At 40.1% G+C, this 26,705-nt stretch overlaps 3 protein-coding genes across 4 annotated transcripts in view; 1 reads left to right on the top strand and 2 right to left on the bottom strand.

Moving 5' to 3' along the window:
• Positions 1-21,141, top strand: part of LOC145460498 (DDB1- and CUL4-associated factor 1-like) — a 41,444-nt gene extending 20,303 nt beyond the window's left edge. For both annotated transcript variants that reach the window (XM_081445335.1, XM_081445336.1), the window contains exons 20-34: positions 222-335; positions 2,840-2,979; positions 3,378-3,453; positions 3,924-3,985; positions 4,293-4,359; positions 5,007-5,078; positions 5,513-5,572; positions 6,272-6,354; positions 7,647-7,731; positions 9,669-9,902; positions 16,234-16,327; positions 16,588-16,692; positions 17,690-17,763; positions 18,307-18,387; positions 18,996-21,141. In XM_081445335.1, the coding sequence (XP_081301461.1) occupies positions 222-335; positions 2,840-2,979; positions 3,378-3,453; positions 3,924-3,985; positions 4,293-4,359; positions 5,007-5,078; positions 5,513-5,572; positions 6,272-6,354; positions 7,647-7,731; positions 9,669-9,902; positions 16,234-16,327; positions 16,588-16,692; positions 17,690-17,763; positions 18,307-18,387; positions 18,996-19,163 (1,515 nt within the window). In that variant the 3' untranslated portion in view covers positions 19,164-21,141. The remainder of the gene's footprint in view (positions 1-221; positions 336-2,839; positions 2,980-3,377; positions 3,454-3,923; positions 3,986-4,292; positions 4,360-5,006; positions 5,079-5,512; positions 5,573-6,271; positions 6,355-7,646; positions 7,732-9,668; positions 9,903-16,233; positions 16,328-16,587; positions 16,693-17,689; positions 17,764-18,306; positions 18,388-18,995) is intronic.
• LOC145460499 (beta-1 adrenergic receptor-like) lies at positions 9,913-15,617 on the bottom strand. The gene is made up of 2 exons (XM_081445337.1): positions 10,742-15,617; positions 9,913-10,706 (listed from the first exon to the last, which is right to left on the bottom strand). Exon 1 carries the CDS (start codon positions 12,728-12,730, stop codon positions 11,732-11,734), a length of 999 nt encoding a protein of 332 aa, XP_081301463.1. The 5' UTR covers positions 12,731-15,617; the 3' UTR covers positions 9,913-10,706; positions 10,742-11,731.
• Positions 21,142-21,992: 851 nt separating the features above from the next.
• Positions 21,993-26,321, bottom strand: LOC145460500 (melanocyte-stimulating hormone receptor-like). The gene has a single exon (XM_081445338.1). The coding sequence runs from the start codon at positions 25,279-25,281 to the stop codon at positions 24,391-24,393; it is 891 nt and encodes a 296-aa protein (XP_081301464.1). The 5' UTR covers positions 25,282-26,321; the 3' UTR covers positions 21,993-24,390.
• Positions 26,322-26,705: the final 384 nt, after the last annotated feature.

Below are 26,705 nucleotides of genomic sequence, written 5' to 3' on the forward strand. Positions count from 1 at the left end.
TCTTGCCCAAGAGCACAACACAATGTCCCTGGCCAGGGTTCGAACCCAGACCGCTCGATCCGGAGTCGAGCGCACTAATCATGAGGCCACCGCGCCTCCCATTTAGGCAGAAATGGTAAATAGATAAGATCGTCCTTGGAACAAATAAATGGATTTTATCAGTAAAAATCGGATTAAAGTAAAAATGTTATGAACTGTTACGTCCATTGCTGTTTTCATAGGTTCGTTTTAATCACACCTCAAGCCTGTCTACAGTGTCCTCAGGCGCCAGCACGCCCGGGACTCCATCATTAACACGCTACAGGTTTAACGACCCAGGAACTCCCGTAGAAAAGGTAAATATCGTATGCTGAAGTCTTTTAAAATTTATCACAATGGAAGGAGAAGAACCCGCGTCTATGCGGTTCAAGAATCAAAGATGTTGTGTCTTGAAACAGTTAGCCTAATTTTTTTAAGTCATGTTCTTTCTTCGCGAGTTGCCTTTTGCCTCCGCGACAAAACGAGTTTTCCCGCGAAACCATTCATATGAAAGTGTGTTCCACGAACAGTTTTATTTTCATGGAAATGAACTCATTTTCATATGAAAGGTTTTGCACGAAGATTCGATTTGAAACAGAAGCACAAGATAACTAGGGAATGGCCTGCTGACTTCAATCTTTGCCATTGATAACCATTGTTGACTTATTCTTAACTCTGATATTTCTTTAGCTCAAACCAAGCGGTCGGTACTTCGAGGAAAATTCGGATGCAATACATTCTTCGTAGACTACATGTAGTCCTTCTTTCGCTTAGTCCGTCGTGCGTGACGCGAAAGAAAACCGCGAGAAAAAAATGGCCGCACGAACACGGGGCCATTAGTTTCCTCGCGGTGTATTTTCGGTCTCGCTCGACGAACTACGCGAAAGATGGACTACTCGTAGTCTACATTCTTCCTGAGCGAAAATTCCCAACCGAAATTTCCAAAAATTCTTTGAATATGATAAACAACATTTCTGCATGACTTCGATCGGGACACGGCTTCAGCGTTTCATGTTCCGGCCTCTGTAATACATAACGTTCCCTCTGGTTGTCACACGCATCTGGAGTGTCCAGATGTCGAGTCGAAAGTTCTGCTACTTTTGCAGAGCTTTGGCAGAGCTGCACACGAATTTAAAACTGATCTAGTTCTTACTTACATAACCTGCTTATGTTTTCTGCTGTTTTGTACCCTTTTCTGTACTTTTGTTTTCTTCCTCTCTGGTCAAAGCAATGTGAATAATGATTTGATTTCATTTCCTGTGTTCCTAACACAGGATAGTTTGACCTCTCCAAAACGGCTATGGTTTGCATCCCAACCCGACGCCGATCCTCACTTTTTATTGTCATTGAAACCTGTCTACAAGGAGGTCCTGTTAAGGGGGGTACCCATGTTCCCTGTGTGAAATTCCCCACCAGCCATGTCGGCATTTCGCAAGATTCCTATGTCGCCTGTCGGAATTTCGTCTCAGAGGAGTTGTGTCAGGAAATTTGACCTTTTTCGATTAAAACGAAGCTTCATGTATAACACATCGTAATACCTTTGTTTACTAAAAAAACAAAAAAACAAAACAAAACAAAAAAAAACGACACAGTGCTCTCAAGTCTCACGCATTGAGCATGAGGCTCACGCAAACGAATTCAATCTTGCGCTCTCACGCTGAAACGATTATTTCTCACGCATTGAAGGTTCCTTGCTGTTTTAGTCAAGTACATATATAATTAAGTATCTCTTTGGATATAATTTACTCCTTGTATGCTTTGCACTTGCTTCGACCACTTTTCAGCAGTAGGAATTCTTATGCAGAGCCAGCATTTCTCCAGTCAGTGGGTTTAATGGTTACTTTATGGTTACTTTTAAAGCATCATATTTCAACTCAGAATGAAGGAAAAGACTTCTTAGCTACTCCAATTTTTCAAAATCTTCTGGGGCATGCTTTCTAAGGGCTTGGGCATGCTTTCGAGCGCTGAAGTTGCCAACCTCCTAGGGGATGTGGGGACATGCTCCCCCAGGAACTTTTGAAATTTAGACGCTTGGAATTGCTATTTTCAGCCATTTTCCAGTCAGTACTTGGACCTAATGTACAATCGAACCTATGACTATTTTTACCATGGTTATGTTTAACAAGCGTTCTTTAACTCAAAATCTCAACGGCCTCAATCAGATAATCTCTCCTACCTATATTCTTCCTTTGAATTTGGCGTAACCCTTACCTTCTGCTGAAGACGAGAAGACCTTGGCAGCTTTCCCCTGTCTCTCTTTTCCTTCCATAATGCCATTTGTTGATAATACAGCTTCATATTCTTTCACTGGTGACCCACTAATAAAAATATGAAGCAGACGGTCGAAGATCTCTTTCCTTTTTCGTTAAGCGTGTTTTTAGGCGTTTTAGGGCACTGCTCACTCAGCTGAGAGTGAGAAAAAATACTCGGCAATGACGGGCTCGATTTATTGGACGTGAACGTTTTAGCATATATAAGAAAGCCTGGGTTTCACGACCCGTCGACATCGCGCGTGAGAGAGGAAAACACATTTAAAACTCTGGAAATGCGTCTTCACTTCGACTCAGACGTTTAAAACAATCGATGCATTCTCAGTTCCGAAATTCGTTGTCGGTCTATCTTGCCATTGGTGTCGCTTTCTCTATTTCGCTGGAGTAGTCTGCCGTTCGTCGCCAATTCATAGCTCTCATGTCGCCTTTTCAAGGCCATGTCGCTTGCCGGAATTTACCCCTAACAGGGTCTCTACAAGCGCCAGTTAATTCTGGGTTAGGGTGGCCGTATTTCAGTAGTTCAATTGCTTTTATTATTTTTTTTTTTCTAGCGGCTTCTTCCTGATATACCTCGAACTACGCGCCCGCCATCACCTCCTACGCTGGACTTGATTGTGACGCGGTATCTTCGTGAGCAACATGCTCAGTGCAACAATCCAGTGTCCGCTGGCCCACCTTTCTCCTTACTGCGGTGAGTTGTGAATGACCTTTTTAGACAGGTAAACTTTACTACAGATGCAAGCGCAAGAAGCAAATGTTTTCGGTGATTCTAGTGTATTTTGTTTTCTCTAGTTTCATGATGTCTGTTTTAACTCCTGTGCCTGCGTGTTAACTTGTGTTGCTCGTAAAATACCTGAAAAGAGAATTGTTTCTCTTAGTAAGTGTTTGCAGTTTGTAGTGCTTTCTTCTCATCACTCAGATTACTTTTTTCACGTTTTTACACTTCTACCGTTGACGCTAACTCAATGAAACTTTAAATTAATTTTTTCACTATTCATTAAATTCATTGTTGACGTAAAAAAACTGATTTCGAGTCTAGCGCAGTATTTACCATGTATGCAATCTCTCCCTCTCTAACCTTTCCTATAGACCTCACAAATGTCCTGAACCAAAGTACAGATATTACGCTCCATCAAACATGACAACACGGTTAAAGCGAAGAGAGGTAAGGAGAGCTGTGTTTCGTCGATTTCAAATACACAGTTGTTCTTTTTTAATATAAATTCAAATGAGCAGGCTACGTTAATCACAGAGAGTGTCGTCTCGTAACTGGAGGTCTTCGCTAACCCCAGTTTCTTGTAAGGCAAAATATAGAAATTGTATTCTGATCTTGAAACTTGACAGTTTAATCCATATTTTCCATTCCATACAAACGGTTTTAATTTCACTTTTGAAAGTAACCCTTAATTATTGGATTTTGCTGTGCTTTCCATTAACTACCCACGAAATCCATTAGTGATCGCGACGTGTTCGCGCGCGTTCTCCCTCACTTGCTGTCTGTTACGTGTGTTTGCTTCGAGATCTTTTTAGTTCGTTCATGTTTTTGCTTTCATGTTTTAGCCATTGGTATCGTTTAATTTTGGTTTTTCAGTTCACTCAGTCAAAAACCTGTTTGATATATTTATGGACTTGCAGGTTATTCCTCGCCATGGAGGCTATTATGGTGCGAGGCTTAATAGACGGTTTGTGTACGGCAGGTAACATGATCAGTACTACGCTATTCTTAAGTTTTGATCCGCAAACTTTAGAAAAGACCGTAAAGTACTCTTGACATGCCTAACAAAATAATGTAATACAAAGTGAACTCATGGTGAAATCTAGCCCTGTTGGCTTGAGAAAATATTTTTACTGTTCCATATAAACCTCACTTACTCATTCTGTCCAGTTTTGCCCATAGTACCGTTTTCCTTCCAGCTATGTCTTTTGCTCTCTTGTACAATTGTAATTCACGATTCAGATCTTTCATTTGATGTCATTAAATGCCTTTTTTTTTCATTTCCGTAGATTTAAACCTCTCAGAGTTATTCGAGACACCGAGGAAAACAGCCTTTTCACTTGTGCCTCATTTTCGGTGAGTATTCCTATTTTAAGTGTCGAGGGAACATTATTAATGTAAAATACGTCCGTCGTACAAGCGAACAGTATAGAATAGACCGATTCGGCTAACGTGTGCACATCCTTGTTGCCACTCAATTCAGGCCATGTGATGATTCATTTGGGAGGTTACAATTGTTCTGTTTGTACATGCTCCCATGTAATTAGTTGCGTGTGACAAATAGGCCATTTTTGAGTTACCCTGGGCCTGTTCTCGTGTAAAATCTTTCATTTGAAAATGCGTTTGATTTACATGAAAATGAACCTGTAGACGAGGCTCATTTTCATATGAATTGTTTCGCACAAAGACTCGTTTTAACAGCGAGGCAAAAGGTAACTCGGAGATGGCCTATTGAACAATTGTAACCGCCTAAATGGGTCACCACGTGATCTGAATTGGATGCCAACAAGGATGTTAAAACGTTGGGCGAATCTGTCTGTGATATTTTTAGAGGGCTAATTCCTTAGCCAACAGTTTCCGTCAATGATGTTGCTAAGCAACTGAACTTATCCTTATGACGTCTCTCCAAAGTAATACCTTCAGAATAGTCGAAGATTAGACTATACAAATCGGAACTTTTTTTGTGAATTAATTGTTATTTTTTCTTGTTTTTATTATTCCAGCCCGATGGCAAGTCGGTTTTACTTGGCACCCAAATAGGGGAGCTAAAGGAGTACAACTTAATCACAGGACAGGTATCCTCTAACGAATGCATTAATTTAATGTCTTAAGCTTAGTTCACACTGGCGACTAACGACATAAGGACGTAAGAAGGACGTTGTGTCGTTATATTTGCAGTGTGAACATCCTGACATAATGACATAACAGCTACATAACAGCATGAAGATAACGACATACGAAAAAAATTGGCACCCAAAGAGTACATGTCTTGGATGCATAACTCATTTGCATTGACGAACACAAGCGGATGACAATAGTGTAAAAACTGATCTTTTCCTTATGTCCTTTTGTCGATGTTCACATTACCGACATAAACGATTATGTCGTTTATGTCGCTAGTGTGAACCAGGCCTTACTCATGCTGAAAAATAAGATCATCTTATGATATGCATTGTTGTCATTCTTACACCACTTCGTTAACGTCTGACTTGGATTTGCTTGGTCATAGGAAGAAGCGACCTACCTCTGTACCGCAGACAGGGCCATTTCCATGTGCCAGTGTTCAAAGGTTAGAGGATATTTAACAGAGTAATGTATTCCTTCGTGGGAGTGTCATTTGCATTCCTGTCCCCTTCTCATTTCATAGCAGACTCGAGGGAAATGACTCCAAATACCCAGGAATGATACATTAAATTCGCGAAACAGTAGAGTTTTTGATTTGTAGTGAGGTCTCTGTTACAATGCAAAAAAAAAAAAAAAAAAAAGACAAGCAAACAAACAAACAAACAAAAAATCGATTGTTCATAGCCCTCTAGTTGTCGTATTTTTATTCGATCGTTGAACGCGCGGATAGAATCTCGTGGACGCCAGCGCAAAACAGGAGCTTTGACGGGGTAGGGAGTGGGGCCGTCCAGATAGTTGAACGTCCAGATAGAATCGCGAGAGAACCGTCTAAAAAAAAAAAAAAAAGATATAAGAAGTAATGACCTAGTTTGAAAAAACAGTGTTAGATGAGCATCACGGAGACTCTTAAAATGGCTAAGGTTGGGAAAGATAAACATGAATTTCAGCCTCAGTTTTCCCTCTGAAAAGGAGGCTTCGGAGGTGAAGTAAGTTTGGACATTAGTAACGCGTTTTTTTTTTTTCCTTCAAGCGTTGCAAAGTGATTAAAAATCGCAAAAGAGCCCCTCTCTCCTTGTGAAGTCCTCCATTGTCTCTCCATAGCTTGTGTATGTGTACTTAACAGTGTGTCTTACTCGACTTCCAGGACCGTGAACTGTTGTTAACCTCCTCGTCATCTGCCTTGCCTCCATGCGCTCTTTGGACGTTTGGAGACGTCTTCGAAATGAAGTAAGTTTTGGGCATTCAAAACCTTTTTTAGAGTATTATCAAACTCTTAGTTGAGGTTTTTTACGTTCTTGATTTACTTTATAATGTCTTTGCTCTGTTCTTTTAACGCTAGAGCATATCATAAACTTCCCCGAACATGCGCCTGTAGCTAATATTTTCCTGCGCGTAAACCGCTTGCATGGTTTCCCGCGTTTGCAGCCGGTTATATGTTTTCCCTGAAAAGATGCAATTTCTGACGATGGAGGGACGAATTAGTCGGAGGTTATTATTCTGACGGCACGTTGGAGAGACTCGCGGTGCATAGTGGGATGCTTGGGGACTATTTAAGGTTTTGGCGGGAGATTTAAGTCATGTTAAGTCGGTCAGTCGTAGTGTTCGCCCACTTTATTTTTTATGATTATGTTTCAATTTGATCAACTTGTGTAAATAATTGTAGACTACCCTTTCCTTTGGGACTCGTGCTGCTGCATTAAATGAGGAATACGTTCCCACATATTTTTGGCCACATATAAAGGGTGGCTTTTTAGTGGTTTTTCGTATTTGGCGTAGTACAGGTTCTAATTCTTGGAACCATTAGTTAAATTTGTGAGGTAAACATTAGGATGGCTGACTGACGCATCCTCAATAAACTTTTCACAATGAATTTCTCGTGTGAGTGTAGTCAGATCAAGTAATTACTTGACTTCCCGCCCTTATAACCGGTTACACGTTTTCCTACACATTTAGCAAATCACGTTTTCCCGCCCTTGCAACCGGTAGCTTGTAACTGCTTCCAGGTTTCCCTCGCTGACAACCGATTCCAGTTTCCGGCGCTTGGGCGCTTTCCATTCAACCAAACATTTGGAAACGAGGAAGAGATGGTACGAAAGTTTCCTTGGAAAGTTTCCAGAAAATCCGGAAATTGTTAAATTTCCGAAATGCGAACCATTCAACCGAAAATTCCGGGGAAAAATCCCGGGAAAAAAAAATTCCTAAAATTTGAGATCAACTCGCGTGGTAGTCCTCTTTTTTCCGAAATTCGGAAAAGTGCTGTTTCATTCGTCTCCGGAAATCCAAACCAGAATCCTCTATCGAGTGGAAAGTGCCCATTGTCTTGAGTATTTTTATATATCAATCGGGAAAATTCCTACGGTTTGTAGAACGTTTTCGAAAAGCTCCGTTTTCGTGACAGATTAGTGTGGACGGTAGGCCTAACTGGAGAAATAAAGCTCCTTCGGCGTATCGCGGACGGAGCCTTAGTCGTTACGCTCATAATCAGTCGTTGATGTTTCTTTTTTGTTTTTCTCGTCTAGACATTCCTTTAGTGAGGACACTTGGGTAAAATTTAGTAATCTATCAGAAGACCGAATTATTGGAACACACGACGCAACTGCTCATGTAAGTATTGTATAGTCAGAGGGACACAGTCAGCTGGTACACATGCGCATTAGATACCATTTCATAGCTAATTTGCATATCACAGACGTGATCCATACTTTTTTAAACCAAATGTGATAAAAATAATATGATTAAACGATTGGAAATCAAGCAAAACACTGTGAAGATTGCAGGAACAACGCAAGCTTCTGCACATGAAGGAGACTGAGGCATAAGATTTTGTTGTAGCAGGGGCAAGTTTGCAAGAGCAGTGCACACAATGTGGCATTGAAAATTGAGGCTATTTTGTCCTTGCTTCTTGACCCTCGAATTCAAACCAGCTGAATTTCGTGCGACATGTTCTGGGACAAATGTTTAGTGAATTCTGCTCCCCTAGGGAGTTGGTGAGTTTTGACCCACGACACGTGACGTGTTCTCCTCCAATCGGAACGCGTATTTGAGTTGGAGGTATAACAACTGTCAACAGCATTCGAGAAATTGAGTGGCTAAGAATTGCTGCCGTGTACAGTCGACCATCCACTAACGGCCACCTCTCTACAATGGTCACTTTTCTTGGTCCCGACGGAAAGTCCATACATTCGCTCTTATTTTAACCTCTCTAGAGCGGCAACGGCCTCTAAAACCGGTCCAAACTGCTAAAATAGGGACGTTAAGATATGGTAGGGCTAGGTTGTAGTACGGCGGCAGTTAGTGAAGATCGCTTCCGGTGACGTCATGAGGCGCGTACCAGAACGGCTTTCCCGCCGTAGCCTTGCTACGTACTCTTCACTCTCACGTACTCTTCACTACGTGAGTATAAGCCTGCTGTTTACTTCTCATTTTAACGCTTTTTTCTCTGTTTTAACAGCCTAGTTTGAAGATAAAGTTCTCAATCATAAAAATCAGTTCTAAGATCATTGTTTCTTTGTCATTTGTACAGAAAATTTGAACGATTTTAACACCTACCGCGAGATGATCAATTCAGTCATATTAGTATCGGGCCGACCAGCCGTTTATAAGAAAGCTTCGAATGTTCTAATAGGAGCTATAATTGTTTATTACTGTTCAAAATGTATTTTATTATAATCAAAAGTTTGTATTTTCGGGCTTATCATGTAATCGTCGTACGAACAGCCTGTCCGTGTTAAATTGTGGTTGGAATTACAGGCGGTTCTATCAAGTTCTAAAAGGCAAATCTTAGCTTTGGGAGATGTAAGACGGATGCAGGAGAAGGAAATCATTGTCATTAATCAAGCCTATTTCGTATGAAAGTAGAGTGATCTCTGGTTTCCTTGAAAGTAGTCATTTTTGAAAGATACGTAGAGACTGCACATACCGTTGCCGTACAGCAAAATCTTAATCATTTGAGTTTGGCGGGTAAAACACCGTTGTAAGCCTAGTCCCTCACGGCCAAAGTAGCCGTAGTAGCACCTCGCCGTAGCGTATCTTAAAGTCCCTGTTAACCTCTCGACAACGGCCAGTTAATCAATTACTGGCGAAAGGTGTATACAAAACCACACTTTTTTTATTGTAAAAGGTCACCAAACTTGATCCGTACCACGCGTCGTTGGTCTCCGTTTCTATTCAGTTTTTGTTTTATTGATATATTTTGATTGTGTTACGTATTTACAGGCTAAAATAAGCATTTTTACAAATAATAAATGATGTACCCTCGAAAGGAAGGTGTCATATTACAATCCTACCTCACCATAACGGCCATCTTTCTACGACGGCCACTTGCCTCTGTCCCCAAGGTCGCCGGTGTAGATAGGGTCGATTGTATTAAAATTCCTTTTATAAAGAGAGACAATACTGTTAGTCAGCTCAAACTGAAAACACCCGAAAGAGTTAGACGACGTATGTTTAGGCCGGTTGTCATTTGGTCAGACTCGATCCACTCACTATTTTTTCTTTTTTCCTTTCTATTTTCTTTTTTTCAAAATATTTTTTCCCCTCAGATATACGATACAGCAACAGGTCACAAAATTTTAACTCTACACGACTCCAACAACACCAATAACTATTCAAAGAACCTCGCTTCGTTCAACCCGACAGACGACCTGGTACTCAATGACGGTGTATTATGGGATGTCAAGGGAAAACGGGTTATACACAAGTTTGACAAGTTCAACAACTTCGTCAGCGGCGTCTTTCATCCGTCGGGACTTGAGATCATCATCAACTCGGAAATTGTATCCTTGATAAATAACCAATTGAGAACTTCTCTTTTTCTTTCTAACAGGTTCAAACAGGTAATTAAATTAGAAGATAGAGTTCAATAATGTGTGTTTTGCTCGGTTCATTGTAATCGCTCTCTGTTATCTACTTCGCGTCAGTACAACTCGAACAACACGAATAATCTTCTGTTATACTCAGGGTGCACGGATTAAGCACTAGTTAACAAAAGAGGAACCAATCGATCGAATCCCTACTTGATGAGCATGTATGGTCACCGTACGGGCCGCACTCGCTCGCTTGCAGGGAAATGACCAATTCCAAACGTATAATTACCAATGATTCCACGAGCGCCCGTTGGATATGAGATGGAAGATAGCCAACGAGGCGCCTAGCGCCGAGTGACTGTATACATCTCATGTCCAACAAGCGTGAATGGAATAACTGTTTTATTAAAAACGCCCCTAAAATATAGAAACCTAAAGTAAAATTACCTCCCCCTCCCCACCAAAAAAAAAAAAAAAACAACAACAACAAAAAAAAACACATACACTTACCATTTTTGTAGAGCGGCGTAATATAATGGCTCTTATAATCCATCGAATATTTTTGCTGGCGCGCGATTGGTCTAAACGCGACACGTGACCGGATATTCACCAGCTAAAATTGGGAATATCCCAGAATATTCCCCAATGTTCAAAACTGCGCGTGTTGCGAAAAATATTTGAAGGATAATAAACACAATAGCCTCCATTTGACTTTGAAAATATGCTCGGATATTTGTCCTTGGACGTTATCTTTTCTTCAAAGCTCACAGTTTTCTGTTCCGTTCTCGGAACAAATAATGTCCGCGGACAAATATCCGAGCATATTTTCGCGCCAAATGGAGGCTATTGTTTATATATACTATGATGGTTAAGCCAATGAAAACTCTTGAGCTCGCGAACACGGACGCAGAAAGACTTGTTTACTGCCGTACGCATTTTGTTTGTTTGTTTGTTTGTTTTTTTTGTTTGTTTTTTTTTTTTAAAAAAAGAACTTCCCCATCCTCCAAAACAAGAAACTTTCTTCTCTTGTGGTAATTTTTCCTTGTACTTCAGACTGTTTTGCAATCAATCTGTTTAAGGTGGAAGTTGCGCACCATTTTGTAAATCGTGAAGGAAAATAAAAAAAAAATTGTCGAAAGTGATCGATGGGAATAACGCGAATTATCATTCGATGCATTTTTCCTTCCTTTTTCAGCAGACTTTGGAAAAGGCTCGCGAAACGTTGGAGGACTTGGAGGATAATTTTTAATACCGTCCAAAATGCGAAAAAAAAACGCATCCCGCGGTTTCGGAGCATACCGCAATAACGTAATTCGAGATTAAAATTATCGACATACCGTAAGAAAAACTGTTCAATACCGCGAACCCCATTGTCCCCTTCAATTAAACATACGAGGAAAAGAGGCCTGTGAACAGTCTATTTTTTTATCGAATGGAAAGCGGCCACTGTCTTGAGCGTTTGATATATCAGTGAAACACTGTCTCTCGTGTTTGATATATTACATCGAAACTAAAACTAAAGAGAAAAAGAATCATTTAATCTGTACTAATTAGGGTAAGATATCCAAACCATAGTTAGTCAAAACACAGTCCTTTGTTTAAACTTAATGAATTTTTAATAAGCCCGGTCTTTTGAGCTAAAGCCTTCAAGAGATTTTCACCTATGTCCTCACAGAGCTGTTTCTTCATATTCCTCTTGTGGCTGTGTTCGCACTGTCGTGTCGTGTTCGTTGTTCATTGTCTCATTTCCCTGTTGTTCTTCCTCTCTGCTTGCCCCACGATGTTGTCGTTGCTGGACATTAGTTGCGACTCCAAGCTGCCGTGGTCCAAAGATTTTTCCTTTCAAGTTCCTCAGCTTGTGAAATAGTTTTTCTCGACAACAACTGAATGAAAGCTACGCGAAAACATCTCATTCTAGCGGCGTAAATCAACGGATTAAACAACGAATTCACTACTGGTAATAAAGTAACTAGACATAAAAATGAATATCCATCATAAGAAGGGATGCTCTTTTTAAGGAAGGTCATAACATAATTACTTATTTTTACTGGAATGTAACACAGAATCATGGCGAGTAATAGAACTATCGTCGTGTACAAAGCTTTCTTGTTATTAAGTAACTTCTCCTTGGCTTCTAAAGAAACTTGGTTAGCAGCAATTTGTTTCTCGGCACGGCGGACTTCCTTGTATACAGAAACATTAAAGAAAATTATCGCGGGAAACAAAATGAACGGTATAAGAGATCCAGCTATTATCATTGCAAAATGAATGTCAGTCTTCGAGAGTTCCTCTCTGGGAAGAAGGATCACTACAGCCCACACCAGACCAGAGACAATGATGATACGACCTTCAGTCACCTTGTTCTGGTACGTGAAGGGATGTTTAACCGCAATGTAACGTTCTAAACTGATTAAAAACAAATGGTATAACGACGCTGGAACACATTTTCTTGTAACGGCAAATGATGTGTCAGTTAGACTGCAAAACGTGTCTGTTTTACCTTCGAAGAGTAAGGCAGAGCTGGCGATGAGTAGAGGTTGAACAACTAGACCTACCACGAGGTCAGTTGTGGCCAAACAGGCGAGTGCTATGTTAGATTTGGTGCGAAGCTGTCGTTTGGTTTTCACTGCAACCATCACCAAGATGTTGAGCAAAATGATTAGAGGACAGGTGAGGAGGTTAACGACGATTCTGACGATAAATACAGCGAAAAGATCAGGAAGAATCATTGCGGGATTTAAAGGAAGAAATGCGAAACCACAACTAATCAAAGTGGTGTTGGCCGTAGTGTGATTCATCTCTCTTCCGTTAACTGACCTTTCGTGTTCTTTAGATAGTTTTCTGGCGTAGCACAGTCCCCTGTTAGGTGGAGTTTCCTTGGCAGTTAATGTAGAATTAACACTGTTCAAGAAAGGCTCCTTATTTATCTTGTTCCTGCAATGACATGGTACTTTAAACGTGCGCTTAATGTTGGTTGTGTGAACTAGTATTTGCACGAGTATGTCTTTTCATGAAAAGTCTATTATTAGATGTTTTGTTATTCATAAATAACGTAGCGGGCGAAGATTAAAAATAGAATGCAAATTATTGGAACCCCGGGAGAGAGCAAAAGGAGGAAAATGAGCGCCGAAGTTTAGGTTTAAAAATTGTTTCAGAAACACTTGCTTACGCGCTTGAAAAAGCTTCAAATCTTCCACCACTCCGTTTTGTTTGTGTGAGTTTGTCTGAGTTATAACGTCACTCGCGCGCTTCGCTATTCTGCTCATGTAGCTGGAATTTGTGATGCGCTTGAATATAGAAAAGTATATAATAAAACAATTGCTTAAAAATACAAAGGACAAGAGAAGCTGGAACCGGTGTTTGCGTAATCGAGCTACATATAAAAAGGCTTTGTTCGCAGGAGTTCTGTCGGATTTAACACTTAAAGGACAATGCTTAAAAGAGTGTACAAGGAACTTTTGTAACTCTTTTCAACAGTTGGATTATGAGGTCGAGATCGTTGGCGTGATAGTTGTCGAAGGCCGGCGTAAATTATGTAATAGATTTAGTATAATTGAAAATCTGCTGTAAATTATCTAAATCCTCTTCACAGACATTTCGAAAACGTGAAGAAAAGGCCGCAATTTTGTTTACAACCGCACACAGCTAGGCTACTCACTATCTACAACAGAATAGATAGTGAGAAGCGTAAATAAGAAAACATCATTCTTGATAGAACGCGAGAAGATTTGTACTAACACGGTCTACAAGTTTACCTCTACGGGCTATATATAGCTTCAATAGACCTATTTCTATATATTAAAATTCATCCTGAAACAAAAGACCTCAGCACAGAGTTTGTGGGGTTTATTCCCCAGAGTGTCGTGCTGAGGTCTATTGTTAGGGTAAAAATTGGCCTATTTATCTCCACCTCAGTTCACCATGTGTCTTCAAAGGCAGATTGTCATTGATGTTTGTAGCGTTTATTGATTGATGGTTTTTTCGTCACTTCTCTCCATTTCGTTTTCTTTCGTCGCTGTTTATTTTTTCAAGATCGCTCAGCTTTTTTTTAGTGATCAAGGCGGCTTTGTGTTCGTGAAAGCGGTAAATTTACTTTGAGATGTGCGAGTAACTGAAACGATAACGAAAACAATAGCACCAAAGGTTCATTGTTTATTTGGTCCGCCCTGAAACATTAATGAGCAAAGCTTTACTCCTGGTGGAAAAAAAAACGCTCACGTTTATTGCAGCTCTTTCAGTTAACCTCGCACGTGAGGTATTAGCGATTTTCCACTCGTAAGACCATTTTTCTGTGGTTTTTGTTTTTCACTGTTACATGACTTTTGGTTGAAAATCCTTCTTAAATTCAATTGGGCGAAAAAAAGAAAATTGTTTCCAAATGACGAATTTGAAGGACCTGGAATACTCTGACAAAACGACCCTCGTTTCCACTTTGAGATTTTAGCATTTTCTTATTGCTTTCAGAGATCAATGCGATCACAGAGAGAGTGGTCTCAAGCGATTATAGAAATCGTAGCGAGCGTTGCGACAATGTTTGCTGAGATAGCCTTGAGTTCTGTTTCAAGAAGTGCAGCTATCATATGGAAACCGGCAGTCATAAAGATCGCTCAAGTTTTTCTGTAGCGATCAAGGCGGCTGTGTGTTTGTAAAAGTAGTAAAATTACTTTGAGAAGTGCAAGTGAGTGAAGCGATAACGAAAAGAATAGCTCCAAGGGTTAATTGTTTGTAGACCCGCCCTGTTACGTTAATGAGCAGAGCTTTATTCCCCGCGGAAAAACGCTCACGTTTATTACATCTTTTTCAGTTAACCTTGAACGTGAGGTATTAGCAAGGATACACTAGATTTTGCACTCATAAGACCATTTTTTTGTAGCTTTTATTTTTCGTTAGTGCATTACTTTTAGTTGAAAATTCTTCTTAAATTCAGTGTGGGGAAAACAATCTTATTTCTTCAAGTCTGAAGAAGAAAACGTGTGACATGATGTTTGCCTTAGCAAGTACACCAGCTCTCTTCTTCCACCCATGCCAACTGGACAAGAGTCTTGTTTCGTAAAGTTGAATCTTTGATCCGACAACGTTAACTGAAATAAATGTATCTTAATATTTAAGTACCAATAGGCAATATGTCACCTGGGGTGACTCCCATGTAAAAAGAACGGGGGTGCTCGTGGGAAATTTTGAAAAGAGCCTCTAAGAGGTACCAAGATCCTGTTTTGTGGGCGTGGCTTGAAATTTTTTTCACTCCCAAGAGGTACCAATTCTGAGACAAAATTAAAAGTCAGTTGATTTTCACATATCTCCTCTCATATGTTTTCAGCTCAATACCCTAAAAGGTGCCGCAAAAGCTCCCGGCGTGCACCTGTTGAGGCTGAACACCGTAACAGTTACCAAAACCGCTTTTTTAACCCCTTAAAGGTACGACGAGCACCCCCGTCCTTTTTATGTGGGAGTCCCCCTCCCCCCCCCCCTCCGGGTATTTCATCATGTTCGTCAATCGAAGACAATGTCCTGAGAACAGTGGACATTCTACGCGCTGACCACGCTTAAAACAGCGGAGTTTACATTTTTGTGATCTGTTCTTTCCAGAGACGCTAAATTTTCAGACGTATGATTGCAGATGAATATTGACGTATCATTTCGTAAAACGAGAAAATAGATAGTTTAAAAAATGGTCGGAAATGAGTGATGATAATGGCCGTTGCCATATATCTATATCTATATCTATATATCTATATCTATCTATCTATCTATCTATCTATCTATCTATCTATCTATCTATCTATCTATCTATCTATCTATCTATCTATCTATCTATCTATCTATCTATCTATCTATCTATCTATCTATCTATCTATCTATATATAGGTATCTATTACATCCCGTGATGTAGCTAAGTTAAACAGATTGTTTTCCAAATTTGAACAAATTCCCAGTGAGTTGTAACTCACTGCCTTTGCCTTCTTGGGACATTCTGGGAAAGAGGCACAAAATCTTTTAATCTTAACTTTTTCTACAGTGTCAAATGAGCGTAGTAAGCACTTCTCGTGGCCTTTCCATGCGTATGAAAACAGGTTAAAAAGGTGTTGGTTTACCAGTTCCACGGGAAGGAGTGGGGAGGGGTGGGAAGGGTAGGTTTGGTTGGAGCGCGGTACTCGTGGAGTCATGAAAGGTCGAAAGGCCAGGTCCCCTGGAAAAGCGTTATTGTTCATTATGAGATCGTACACATACGAGATTACGTGAGTAGAGTTAATCTTGTTTATCTGTTCAATTTTATCTTGAAAATCCTTGACTCGACAAACAGTGGGATCTCCGTTCGTTTCATTTGCTTGATACCTGCCCATCACTGGATCAGTGTCACGTGATTTTCAACAACAGTGGTGACGTCATGTACGGTGGTAAGTTGTTTGATGGCTTCAGATCGTGTTCCTTCTAACTTAGAAAGTCAAAGTCTTAGATTCAAGGGAAAAAAAAAATTACGGTGAACTTTTTTTTTTACGACCAAGGGTTAAAATTGTTTTTTGGGCCGTTTTACCAGCAACCACTGACGGTTAACCCCATTAAGACCTTATTCAGTTCTTTATTTATTGGTGCAAAAAATAATAAGAATCGTTCTTGAACACTTGTCTAAAATGAGTCTTGTAATTATTTCTTGCAGTAAAGCATCAATCCGATCCACTGGAAATACCCTTGGCTTCCAGGCTATTAGGACCGTATGAGTCATCCTTTAGAACGTTCGATGCAACAGACTACCAACCAATTGGTGAGAAGGATAAGCGAAAAGAAATATTATACAGCGTTTTTGCCAAAGGTTGTCCCAAAGAACGTGAAAGCGGACGCGTCAATTTCGATGCGTAGTAATAGTTTGGCGTTGCTTGACTGAGATTCACGCTGTTTCACCAAGAAGGAAGGATAAAGCATGAAAACACTTGTTTGTGCTGTTTCCTTCTACCACGGTGAAGTGCTTTGAGCTTCAAGCAAACAACCATGAACCACCGTGACCATTACCCATGATACCTTAAGACCGTACGCTTTTACGCTTTGGTGAGACAACTTTTCTCGGAACACCTGTGTAATATTGTTGAAAAATCCCAGTGTTTCGATTTTGTTATATTTTCCCCCTATTTTGTTTCGTTTCTTTCTTTCTTTTCTTGGGTTTATTCAATCAGAGGCAAAGTTACGATCAATCGCGCTTAGTTCATACGCGTTTTCGCGCCCTTTGCGCCCTTTGCGCCCTTTGCGCCCTTTGCGCCCTTTGCGTCAGTTGTCGGGTTTTGCGCCGCTTGCATACTCTTGTCACGGTTTCTGATTGGTTCATTGTGTTCTTCCCATTTGTTGTCATGGGCCAGATGCGCGAAATCGCTGGTTTCACGACAGTCAGTTGCAACCCACCCATTGTTCTGTATTTGTTAACCGGAAACATTTGTTTATAGTAACTCGAAAAAAATAATCATCTTTATAGGGGTCGTCATAGGTTATGAAACGATGATGTAAAGGGACATTCCAAGGAAACTAGAAGCTTTCTTACTGAAAAAAAAAAAAGAATGAATTTTCATTGTATATGCAAATCGTTTTTCATCCGTAAATAGGAAGGGTACAGGAGGCGATGGGCTTTCACCACTTTCCACTCGTTGATGGATTGTGCAGTTTATATACGGGGCATCTTCAGAATATGTTTCCGACTGAAAATATGTTGTACTTATCGATGTAACGAAAAATGCATTACAAGATAAATTTCAACTGAGGTTTTTCTTCATCAGCTACAATTGACGTCAAGAAAACGATATTTGACCTGTGTACGGATGTTACTGACAGTTTTGTGGCCGTTATCGAGGTAAGCTTCCAGAGATCTAGTCAACAGTATTTAAATTACTCTTGTATAGCATAATTTTAGTACTTGAAATATATTTATTTAGGTATTTTTAATTTGACGTTAAGCATTGTAACTTAAGGGGTTTTTTTTGTTATTCATTGACCACTAAGTACCTCAAGTGTTAGAAGATTTGTCACATAAATAAAGTTATTTACTTATTTAACTTTTACTGTGTTATGACGAACATGGTCTGGGAGAATTGTTTTGTATTTATTTTCATTGTTTATTTATTTATTTGTGTATTTTTTTAAGTATTTATTTATTTATTTTCAATTGATTTGTCTTTGGTTTGTTTCTTGTTGTTGTTTTAATGAGAGGAGCAAAGTTAACTAATTTAGAAGCTCTCCCAGGTGGGTGCTTCAAAAACTGAAAAGTATGAAACAGAAAATAGTTTGAAATAAGAAGGAATCGAGTAGTGCTAATTGTGGTCACAATTGACTTGAGAGCTTCTCCCCTTGAAGTTATTTAACCTTATTTCACCAGAATGCCCGCCTTTTATTTCAGAACCAGGCCAGCACAGATGAGAGTGTTTGTCGCGTATACGAAGTTGGAAGGATGCGTAGGGCGGATGAAGAGGACGAGCAGGTAAGAGAGGTTTGAGGGCATGGTGCTTAACTTGCTGGTTGTTTCTACATAAAGTTTGTTCGCTCATGTCTCAACAGAAGTGTTATATTTTCAACATATGAAGTCCCAAACATTTCATTTTTCGCTCCTGAAATTGACTGAAACTCCTCCGTTACCTCGAATTTGAGCCCGTTTTTTTTTTTTTTTTTTTTTTTGTCCGAAAATTAAAGAAATGGTTCATGCTTAGCGTGCGTATATCGAGTTCTGGATGCACGCGGGAAGTTTGGACAGCACGAAAGAAGCGCGAGAGTTGCTCGAGGCGATAGTCGAAAGCAACTCTAGCTTCTTGAGTGCTCTCCAAACTTGGCAAGAAAAATGAGTAAAAACATGAAATCATAACCCTAATACCTACAAAAGAAGTGTCAGCAACCTTATTCCCCCTTTTAGTGTTGGAAAATGATAAAATGAAAACTTGCGTTAGATGGATGTGTTTTGTCAACGTTGCGCAGGGGTGGGGAGTGGCAAAATGCGTATAGAATGACGTTTTCCAGCCTTTGTGGCCAAGGCCTTTTACCAAGTATCCTATCTACGTAACGCAATCCCCTTGTAATATTTTTCTTTGCTCATAGGAATCCGACGAAGGCGGTGAGGAGGACGATGACGTCGATGATGATGATGATGATGACAACGATGATGACGACGATGATGATGACGATGATGATGACGAAATAGAAATCACAATTTCAGGAGATGACGATGATTCGGACGAAGATAGTGATACACTGGTAGCGTTTTGAAGGACTGCAGCATGACCGTGCCTCCAGAAAGGTCAATTCAGATCACAGGGAATTTGACAACAGGAAGGGAAGTTAGATGGAAGCACGTCAACGTCAACGTTCGGTTTTTAATCACCAGTCTCAAACGAAACAAGTCATAAAGTTCCATTAGTTTTTACCATGAATTTGAGAAACTCAAAACCGTGACCAAATAACAGGATCCTCGACGATAAATGATATGATTTTGTAGGCAGCACTCGTTGAGTGGCACAAATCCATCTGGAAGTGACGATGGGCAACAATGGGGAGGGAAGACGGCGATTACAAAATAAAATTGAAACCTGAGCATACTTTAAATTCTTTTTGCAAGACGACCTCGTACAAGCCGCTCAGTCCTTGCCTTTGTCGACAGCATTCAACCCGAACGACATTCAGGATTAAACCAATATGGCAAAAAAATAATTTTTATGTATCATTATTCCGACACAACTTGTATTTTATTTTTAAGGGTGAGGGGATTTTCTCAATATGTTGGATACATATCTCAGACTTGTACATACTGTTTGTACTTCGGTTGAATAGATGTATCTGAGAACATCTTGACGTTACTACCTCGTCTATTACTGACGTTTACTTTTCTATGGCAACCGTATTTAAAACTTCAACAAAAATTCATAATTCCCCGCTTTAATGAATGGTATTTCCACATTTTCTGATTGCATAGTTTGTATGTCTTTCTACTCTATCTACCAACGCTATTTGAGGAAAAGTTAATTGAATTTAGTCTAAAATTACCACGACAGTGTTTCCCATTGTGATCTATTATAGAAACCTCTGTGAAGCGGATTCCCTCGCCCTGTCCGCCCTCTATATTTAAGGTTTGTAAAATTCCTGTGGATGGTACTCTGTTAGTCTTTGGGTTGGGTACGCCGCTGAGACACAGAAACCCTTTACCCTATACCAGACCATAATCGCCTCTTTTTTGCAACCCCATTCCAGACTAGGTACCAAAAACCCCTACCCCATCCCAGACTAGCTATTTTCCTTGCAGAATCGTTATCGCTATCTTAGTCCAACATACGTGAACTAAACCAATATCTTACAAAGTCACTTCCGCGTTTCAATCTCTATTATATAACCCCAGGTAAAGAACCCTATTCTACATTAAATTATTTATACACTGGCCACTTTTCCGGAACATCATATGCTATTTTAGACCAAAACTGTCTGATCTCTATATTCTATCCCAAACTGAACTACCTGAAAACCATACACTTCACAGCGACACATACCTATATAAAGGTTTTGCACGGCAGCCGTGTTTTATGGCAGGAACAATAGATTATTTTTCCTATGGCAAAAAATTTTCTTTCTAATGCAAAACATTTTAATTTTTCTTGCCATACAACATGCCTGCCGTGCAAACTGTCCATAGCCTATATATGTGAGTACGCTCCCCCCGAGGGGGGGGGGGGGGATGTTGCACAATGCTTGTTAGTAATTAAGATTGAACCACTTCTTTATACTGTGATAAAGTTCCAGGTTGTTAACCAAAATATCCTAAGCTCGTTACCAATTTAAATGTTTGTAATCTGCCCTTCAAAAAAAAAAAAAAAACACAGCAGCGACGGTAATACAGGCATATTGACTCTTTCAGTTCTAGTGTGTCAATACGTGACAAACAAGCATCAGATGAAGTCTAAAATGTCACATTATTACTTAGTGATATTTTGGAGAAACGCTACTTCCATGATTTGTCAACACCCTTGAGATTTTGATTGTTTCCCGAAATTCCACTACAATTCCATTGCAATTCATTCATGGCCATATTCTGCTGTGTTTACGTATTGGTCATAGCACTGGCGGTTTCAGTGGCAGAGTAGAAGGTCCCTAGACTTTCTTTCTCAGGCCTGGTCCCAACTTAAAATAAAGTTAATTCGCTTTGTTACGGCTGTTACCAGCAATTGCTTGTGTTTGGTTTCCCTGGTGGATCAATTGGTTAGTTAACTCGAACAAAAGAATCCTCTCATCGTGTCCTTCACTGCTTGCCTCACTTCCCTCATCTTCCAACAGTACAGAAATGGGTTAAGAGAAGAGTTTGACAAGACGAGCGAAAATGTTACACACATAGCGAGGTAAAGAGATGGTGTAAGCAGTCCAGTGACAACAAAAACTGCTTCTATTAAGCCGAATGGGACATAAGAAACTAGACAAACGGTTTGCACCCATAGTGCACTGGACACCGTCTTCTTGTATCGTGCAATATTGATTGGAATTTCTCCGGTCAGTTGTTGTTGGTGGACATGGTCTCGCACTTGAGTTTGATGTTCGCGAAGTATGAGAAATATTTTCGAGTAACGAGAACTTGAGATTATTATACACAACAAAAGCTCAATGCAAATGAGAGTTAAAAAAATGTCGGCGTTGTGAAATAATACGACCGAAATCAAAACATTAAGCCAAAGAGAAGCAACACGAACCCAGACTCTCTTCAAGGTTACTACCTGTCTGTATCGCAGTCCCAACATCAGGGCGAGAAATCTGTCCACACTGATGGCAGTCATTGTCAGCATTGATACGCCACAGAAAATAGCACCGATACCATGCACAAGTAACTGAACATAATAGCAACGTTTGTAGTGTTCAGAAGACATTAAGTTGATGGCGAAAAGAGGTTGAATAATAAGACCCACGCAAAGGTCAGTGCTCGCAAGGCAACCTAGCAAAAGCTGAGAGGGTGGATGAAGGGACGATGGTTTTTGAAGAACAGCAATGATCAGAAGATTTCCTAGAAATGCAGTGACGGATAGAGGAATATTCAAAGCTGATATCACCATCTACTGATGTGTTTCGATGAGAACAGGCCGGCAAATAGTCAAGTTCACCATTTTTCGTGTCAATCCTTGCTTCCTTGATATTTAGGTCAAGAGGCCATGTTCCTTTAGCATCTCTGAAATTCTCTGTTGAAAACCGGTCGAAGGACTGTCTCGAAGTGAGGCTCTGACAGCACCGCCTCCAATTTGGAGATACATCAAACCGTTGTCAAAAGGTGAACAACTCGTGAATCTGAATCCACAATGAATAGCTTTAACTGCTTATGTTTTAATTATTTATTGTAATTAGTTTTACTAGTGGCAGCTATAGGCTCTAATTGCTTTATACTGGGGAACGTTTCCCTTACCAGTGGTGAATGTCCTATTTGACCATGGCTCAATCAGAAGATACCGCGGTGACCTTGGCTGTTAAATTAATTTCCTAACAAATTTCTTTGAGCGTTTCTTAAAATTCAGTGAAGACACAATATCATCAGAACGCTAGCTAAGGTAATATGAGAAAACTATGAGACAAACAAAACTAACGCGTTTAAACTGAAAAAGGGATGGGACAATGAAAAAAAGCTAATAACTAAATTGCTGCTAAGTACAAAATACAATGTTACATTTAATAAGTAATAAAGGCATTAAACAGTAAAAACCCGAAGCATTTAGCATGAAAAGCTATGGGGTGATGATGTTAGACCAAATCTACATAATACTTTGCGTGTAAGCTGAAGTACATAGTCGGGAAACTTTAGCTGAGGAAATTATTTTTATGGTCTATACACAGAAAAGAGACCGCCAGCTGGTCTGACGAGAGCCCCCTTTGTGCCCCTCAAATTATGACATTTATACAGAAAATGGTTCATTCATTTCAAGAAATTAGTATACGCAATTAAAGTTAACAAATCGAATGTGGTTTAGCGTGGTCTGTTCTCTTTTCGACAACGATACGCGTCATCACAGTGATCAAAATGTTGCGGACTCACGAGGCGCAGCCGGCCGAGTGAGTCCACAACAAATTTTGACCATTGCGATGACCCGTATCGTTGTCGATAAGAGTGCAGACCATGCACGCTAAACCACATTTCGATTTGTTTTTTACCACAATATCAACGTCAAAGAAAATGCTTTTTTCAGAGCGCGCGCTGAAAAAGGCATCGCGAGACACATTGACGCGAGCAGCGTTGTCTGGACTCTTATCAACAACGGCAAATTAGCCAATCAGATTACGAAATTAGTAGCAATTGTGGTAAAACAGAGTATTGACTGGGCCAAGTCCATCCAACATTTACCGCTTCTGAGGAGCACAACTGCTTCACGAAAAAACAAGTTTGTCATTTCTTTCCATTCATTTTAGTACCGACTTTGCAGGTACATCACCGTAACAATATAAACCTGGGTGATGATTGGTTTTTTTTTCCCGTCCTATGAGCCGTTTCATCTATGAGGGGAAGCAAATTGGAGAAAGATAGTTCTACACGGGTGGTGGAATAGGTATAACTCGCGTATAACTAAACAAAGTGGTTGTCATAGTTCTCCCTATCAAGAGGGATCCCTACGTACTATGGTGATACAGCCATAAACGCACTAGTTACACTACTATGCCATTTTTCTCTGCTCGTTTCTTCATAAATTTTCAGCGGCAATTAGGTTTCAGAGGAAATATATAAAAACCGTGAATCCTGCCCTACCTAGTTACGTTTCCCTTCATTGGACATACATTTTTTCCCCTTAGATATAAATATATAATCTTAAAACATCTTTGTACAAAATGTCACATGCCTCGTCTGAAAGACAGTTTCTTTGAGGAAACGTCAAACGGAACCCATTCTTCCAGAATGGATATTTCCACACGACACTAGAATGTTTTGTAAATAGTAAGTTACCATCATGTCTAATTGTTGAGAATCCGTACTTCCTCCGGGTTCGTATTTCTATATATCTGACGAGACAATCAAATCACGTCACCTCCGTTGGTAATGATATTCGGGCCAAAGTGTCATTGCACAATTAAACTTTCATCAAGACCGTACCTACCAAATGTATTCTACATTTAAACACGATCAAATCACGTCATATCCGTTGCTGATGATATTCGGGCCAAAGTGTCGTTACACAATTTAACTTTCATCAAGAACGTACCTACCAAATGTATTGTTCTACATTTAAACATGACGAAAGACGCCCCCCCCCCCCAAAAAAAATCAACTAGTGACGTCATAATCACAAGAAAGTACCTTAAGTTTTTTTATAACAAGCGATGCGTATATTCTGCTATGTTTATTTAGGGGTCATTGTGCTGGCAGTCTAGATTTAAATTATGAGTCCCTGGACTTACTCTTCCTCTTTCCCACGCCAAGTCCAGCCCCCTTAGGTTTGTTATAATGACAATTACTTCTGTTTGCTTGATAAATAAATGACTTGCTTAGTTAACTCGAACACCAAAATCCTCTGATTGTGTTCTTTACTGCTTGCCTCACTTCCCTCATCTTCCAACAGTACAGAAATGGGTTAAGTGATGCGTTTAACAAAATGAGAGAAAATGTCACATCCAAAGCGAGGTAAAGATCTGGTAGGAGAAGTCCAGTGATAACAAGAACAGCTACTGCAAAGCCAAATGGGACATAAGAAACAAGAAATATTGTTTGCACCCATAGCGCACTGGACACCGTCTTCTTGTATCGTGCCATATTGATTCCAATCCCTCCTCCGTTCGGTTGTCCTTGGTGGACCTGGTCTTCTACTTGACCTTGATGTTGGCGAAGTGTGAGATATATTTTAAAGTAGCAGCAAGTTGATGTTATTATACACAGTATCCCCTCTATACAAGTAAAGGTTACAAAAATGAAGTCGTTGAAAAATGATATTGCCGAAATCGAAACATGATAAAACCAAAAAGAAACAACAAGAACCCAGACTCTCCTCAAAGTCACCACCTGTCTGTATCGTAGTCCCAACTTCACCGCGAGAAGTCTGTCCACACTTATTGCAGTTAGCGTAACCACAGATACTCCGCAAAAGATGGCACTGGTGGTACTTAAAAATAATTGAACATAATAACAGCGTTTCGAGTTTTCTGAAGACATTAAAAAGGCAACGAAAAGAGGTTGTGTAATGAGACCCACGCAAAGGTCAGTGCTCGCAAGGCAACCTAACAAAAGCTTAGATGGCTGATGAAGGGACGATGGTTTTTGAAGAGCAACGATGATCAGGAGGTTCGTCAAAAATGCAGTGACGCTAAGAGGAATATTCAAAGCTGATAGAACTATCTGTTGTTGTCTTTCGATAAGAGCTGACAAGCAAATAGTCAAGTTCACCATTTCTCTTGTGAATCTCTATTTCCTTTCCAGGTTGGTCAAGAGATAATGTACCTTTAGTGTGGTTATTAAAATTTTCTGTTTAAAATCTTCCCATTGTCTGTCCCTAGAATGAGGTCGGAAAGCACTGCATTAAGGCTTTTTCCTGAAGATGAAGAGAAGACAGATTTTTAGTATAGAATATTGTGATCCAAAGGGCATTGAAGACACTTGTCACATGTTCAAGGAGAAGCTTTCCATTTCTAGTTTGTGGGGGGACAGGAGGGCGGGAGCCCGGGAGAATAGGGGGCGGGAGGGGTACGGGAGGCGGGCGGAGAGGAAAGGGCGGGAAGCGGGAGAGAAATGCGAAACGCTAATTTTTTTAATTCAACAATGCGTTAGAATACTTTCAAAAACAAGAACCCAAAATATAGTTGACTTGCAGTTAACGTCTTCTCAGTCACTTCTGAGACTTCTGAGCAAACGAGGAAACGAAAATTTGCGCTTGGGCTGAAAAACAGGCTTACTTCCGGTTAAATAGTAAACCCGTTTACAGTGGTTACGTCATAAGTCACGAAATGTCAAGCGGCATGAGTGCACGTGTCGCGTAAACTGTCAAATTGCAAAAAGGTGAGACGACCTACTTCCATGATTTAATTGTCTGGTCCCAATAAACGCCGGGCTGGTTACTGGAAATGCGTATACTTTATCAGAACACGAGACAACTTAGAATTAACTTTTGAGACCGTCGTCACTGAAAACGGATTTCAGAAACAAATCTGAACAGCCGGTGAAAATGGACTGAAATGGTGAAACTCAAGATAAACAAGTAGGTCAAAACTTCATTGAATTAAAACATATGACAATAGTGCTCTTGTTAAATTATTTAAAAACAAAGGAAATGCTTAAGAATTGCGACGCTAAATGACTAGGATGTGTTTTGACTGCCAATTTACAGGGAACGGGAGCAGCACGCGAAAGGACGGGAGGCGGGAGATAAAGGTACGGGAAATGGGAGAGCAGGGTACAGGAGGCAGGAGGTTCTGACCCCCTTGTTCCCCCCCCCCCCCTAGTTTATAATTACTGACAAGAAGGTACCCATTATTACTCGTTTAGTCGCAATTCTCTGTAGTCAGGGAAAAATATACATAAATTTAGATAATCAAGCGAAGTTAAGATGTGATATAAGAAACTCAGTTACAGAAAACACAATTCGTGGCACTACATCTAATTGAAAATAGCAGGCTTCTCCATCAATGCCGTTTGAAACCGCTATATCATAGAGTTTATGTAATCACCTTAGTATCTCAAGCAGGAACTGAGATTCTTACCAGAGTTGTGTTATCCCATTCTAGTAATCATTGAAACGCTTCAGACCAGTTTCTGTGGTTGATAATTCGATTTCAAGTTTTGAGGTACATCGTGATGAGTGTTCCATAATCAGCATA

Source organism: Orbicella franksi, chromosome 11 (genome assembly GCF_964199315.1).
Source record: "Orbicella franksi chromosome 11, jaOrbFran1.1, whole genome shotgun sequence".
NCBI classification, from domain to species: domain Eukaryota; kingdom Metazoa; phylum Cnidaria; class Anthozoa; order Scleractinia; family Merulinidae; genus Orbicella; species Orbicella franksi.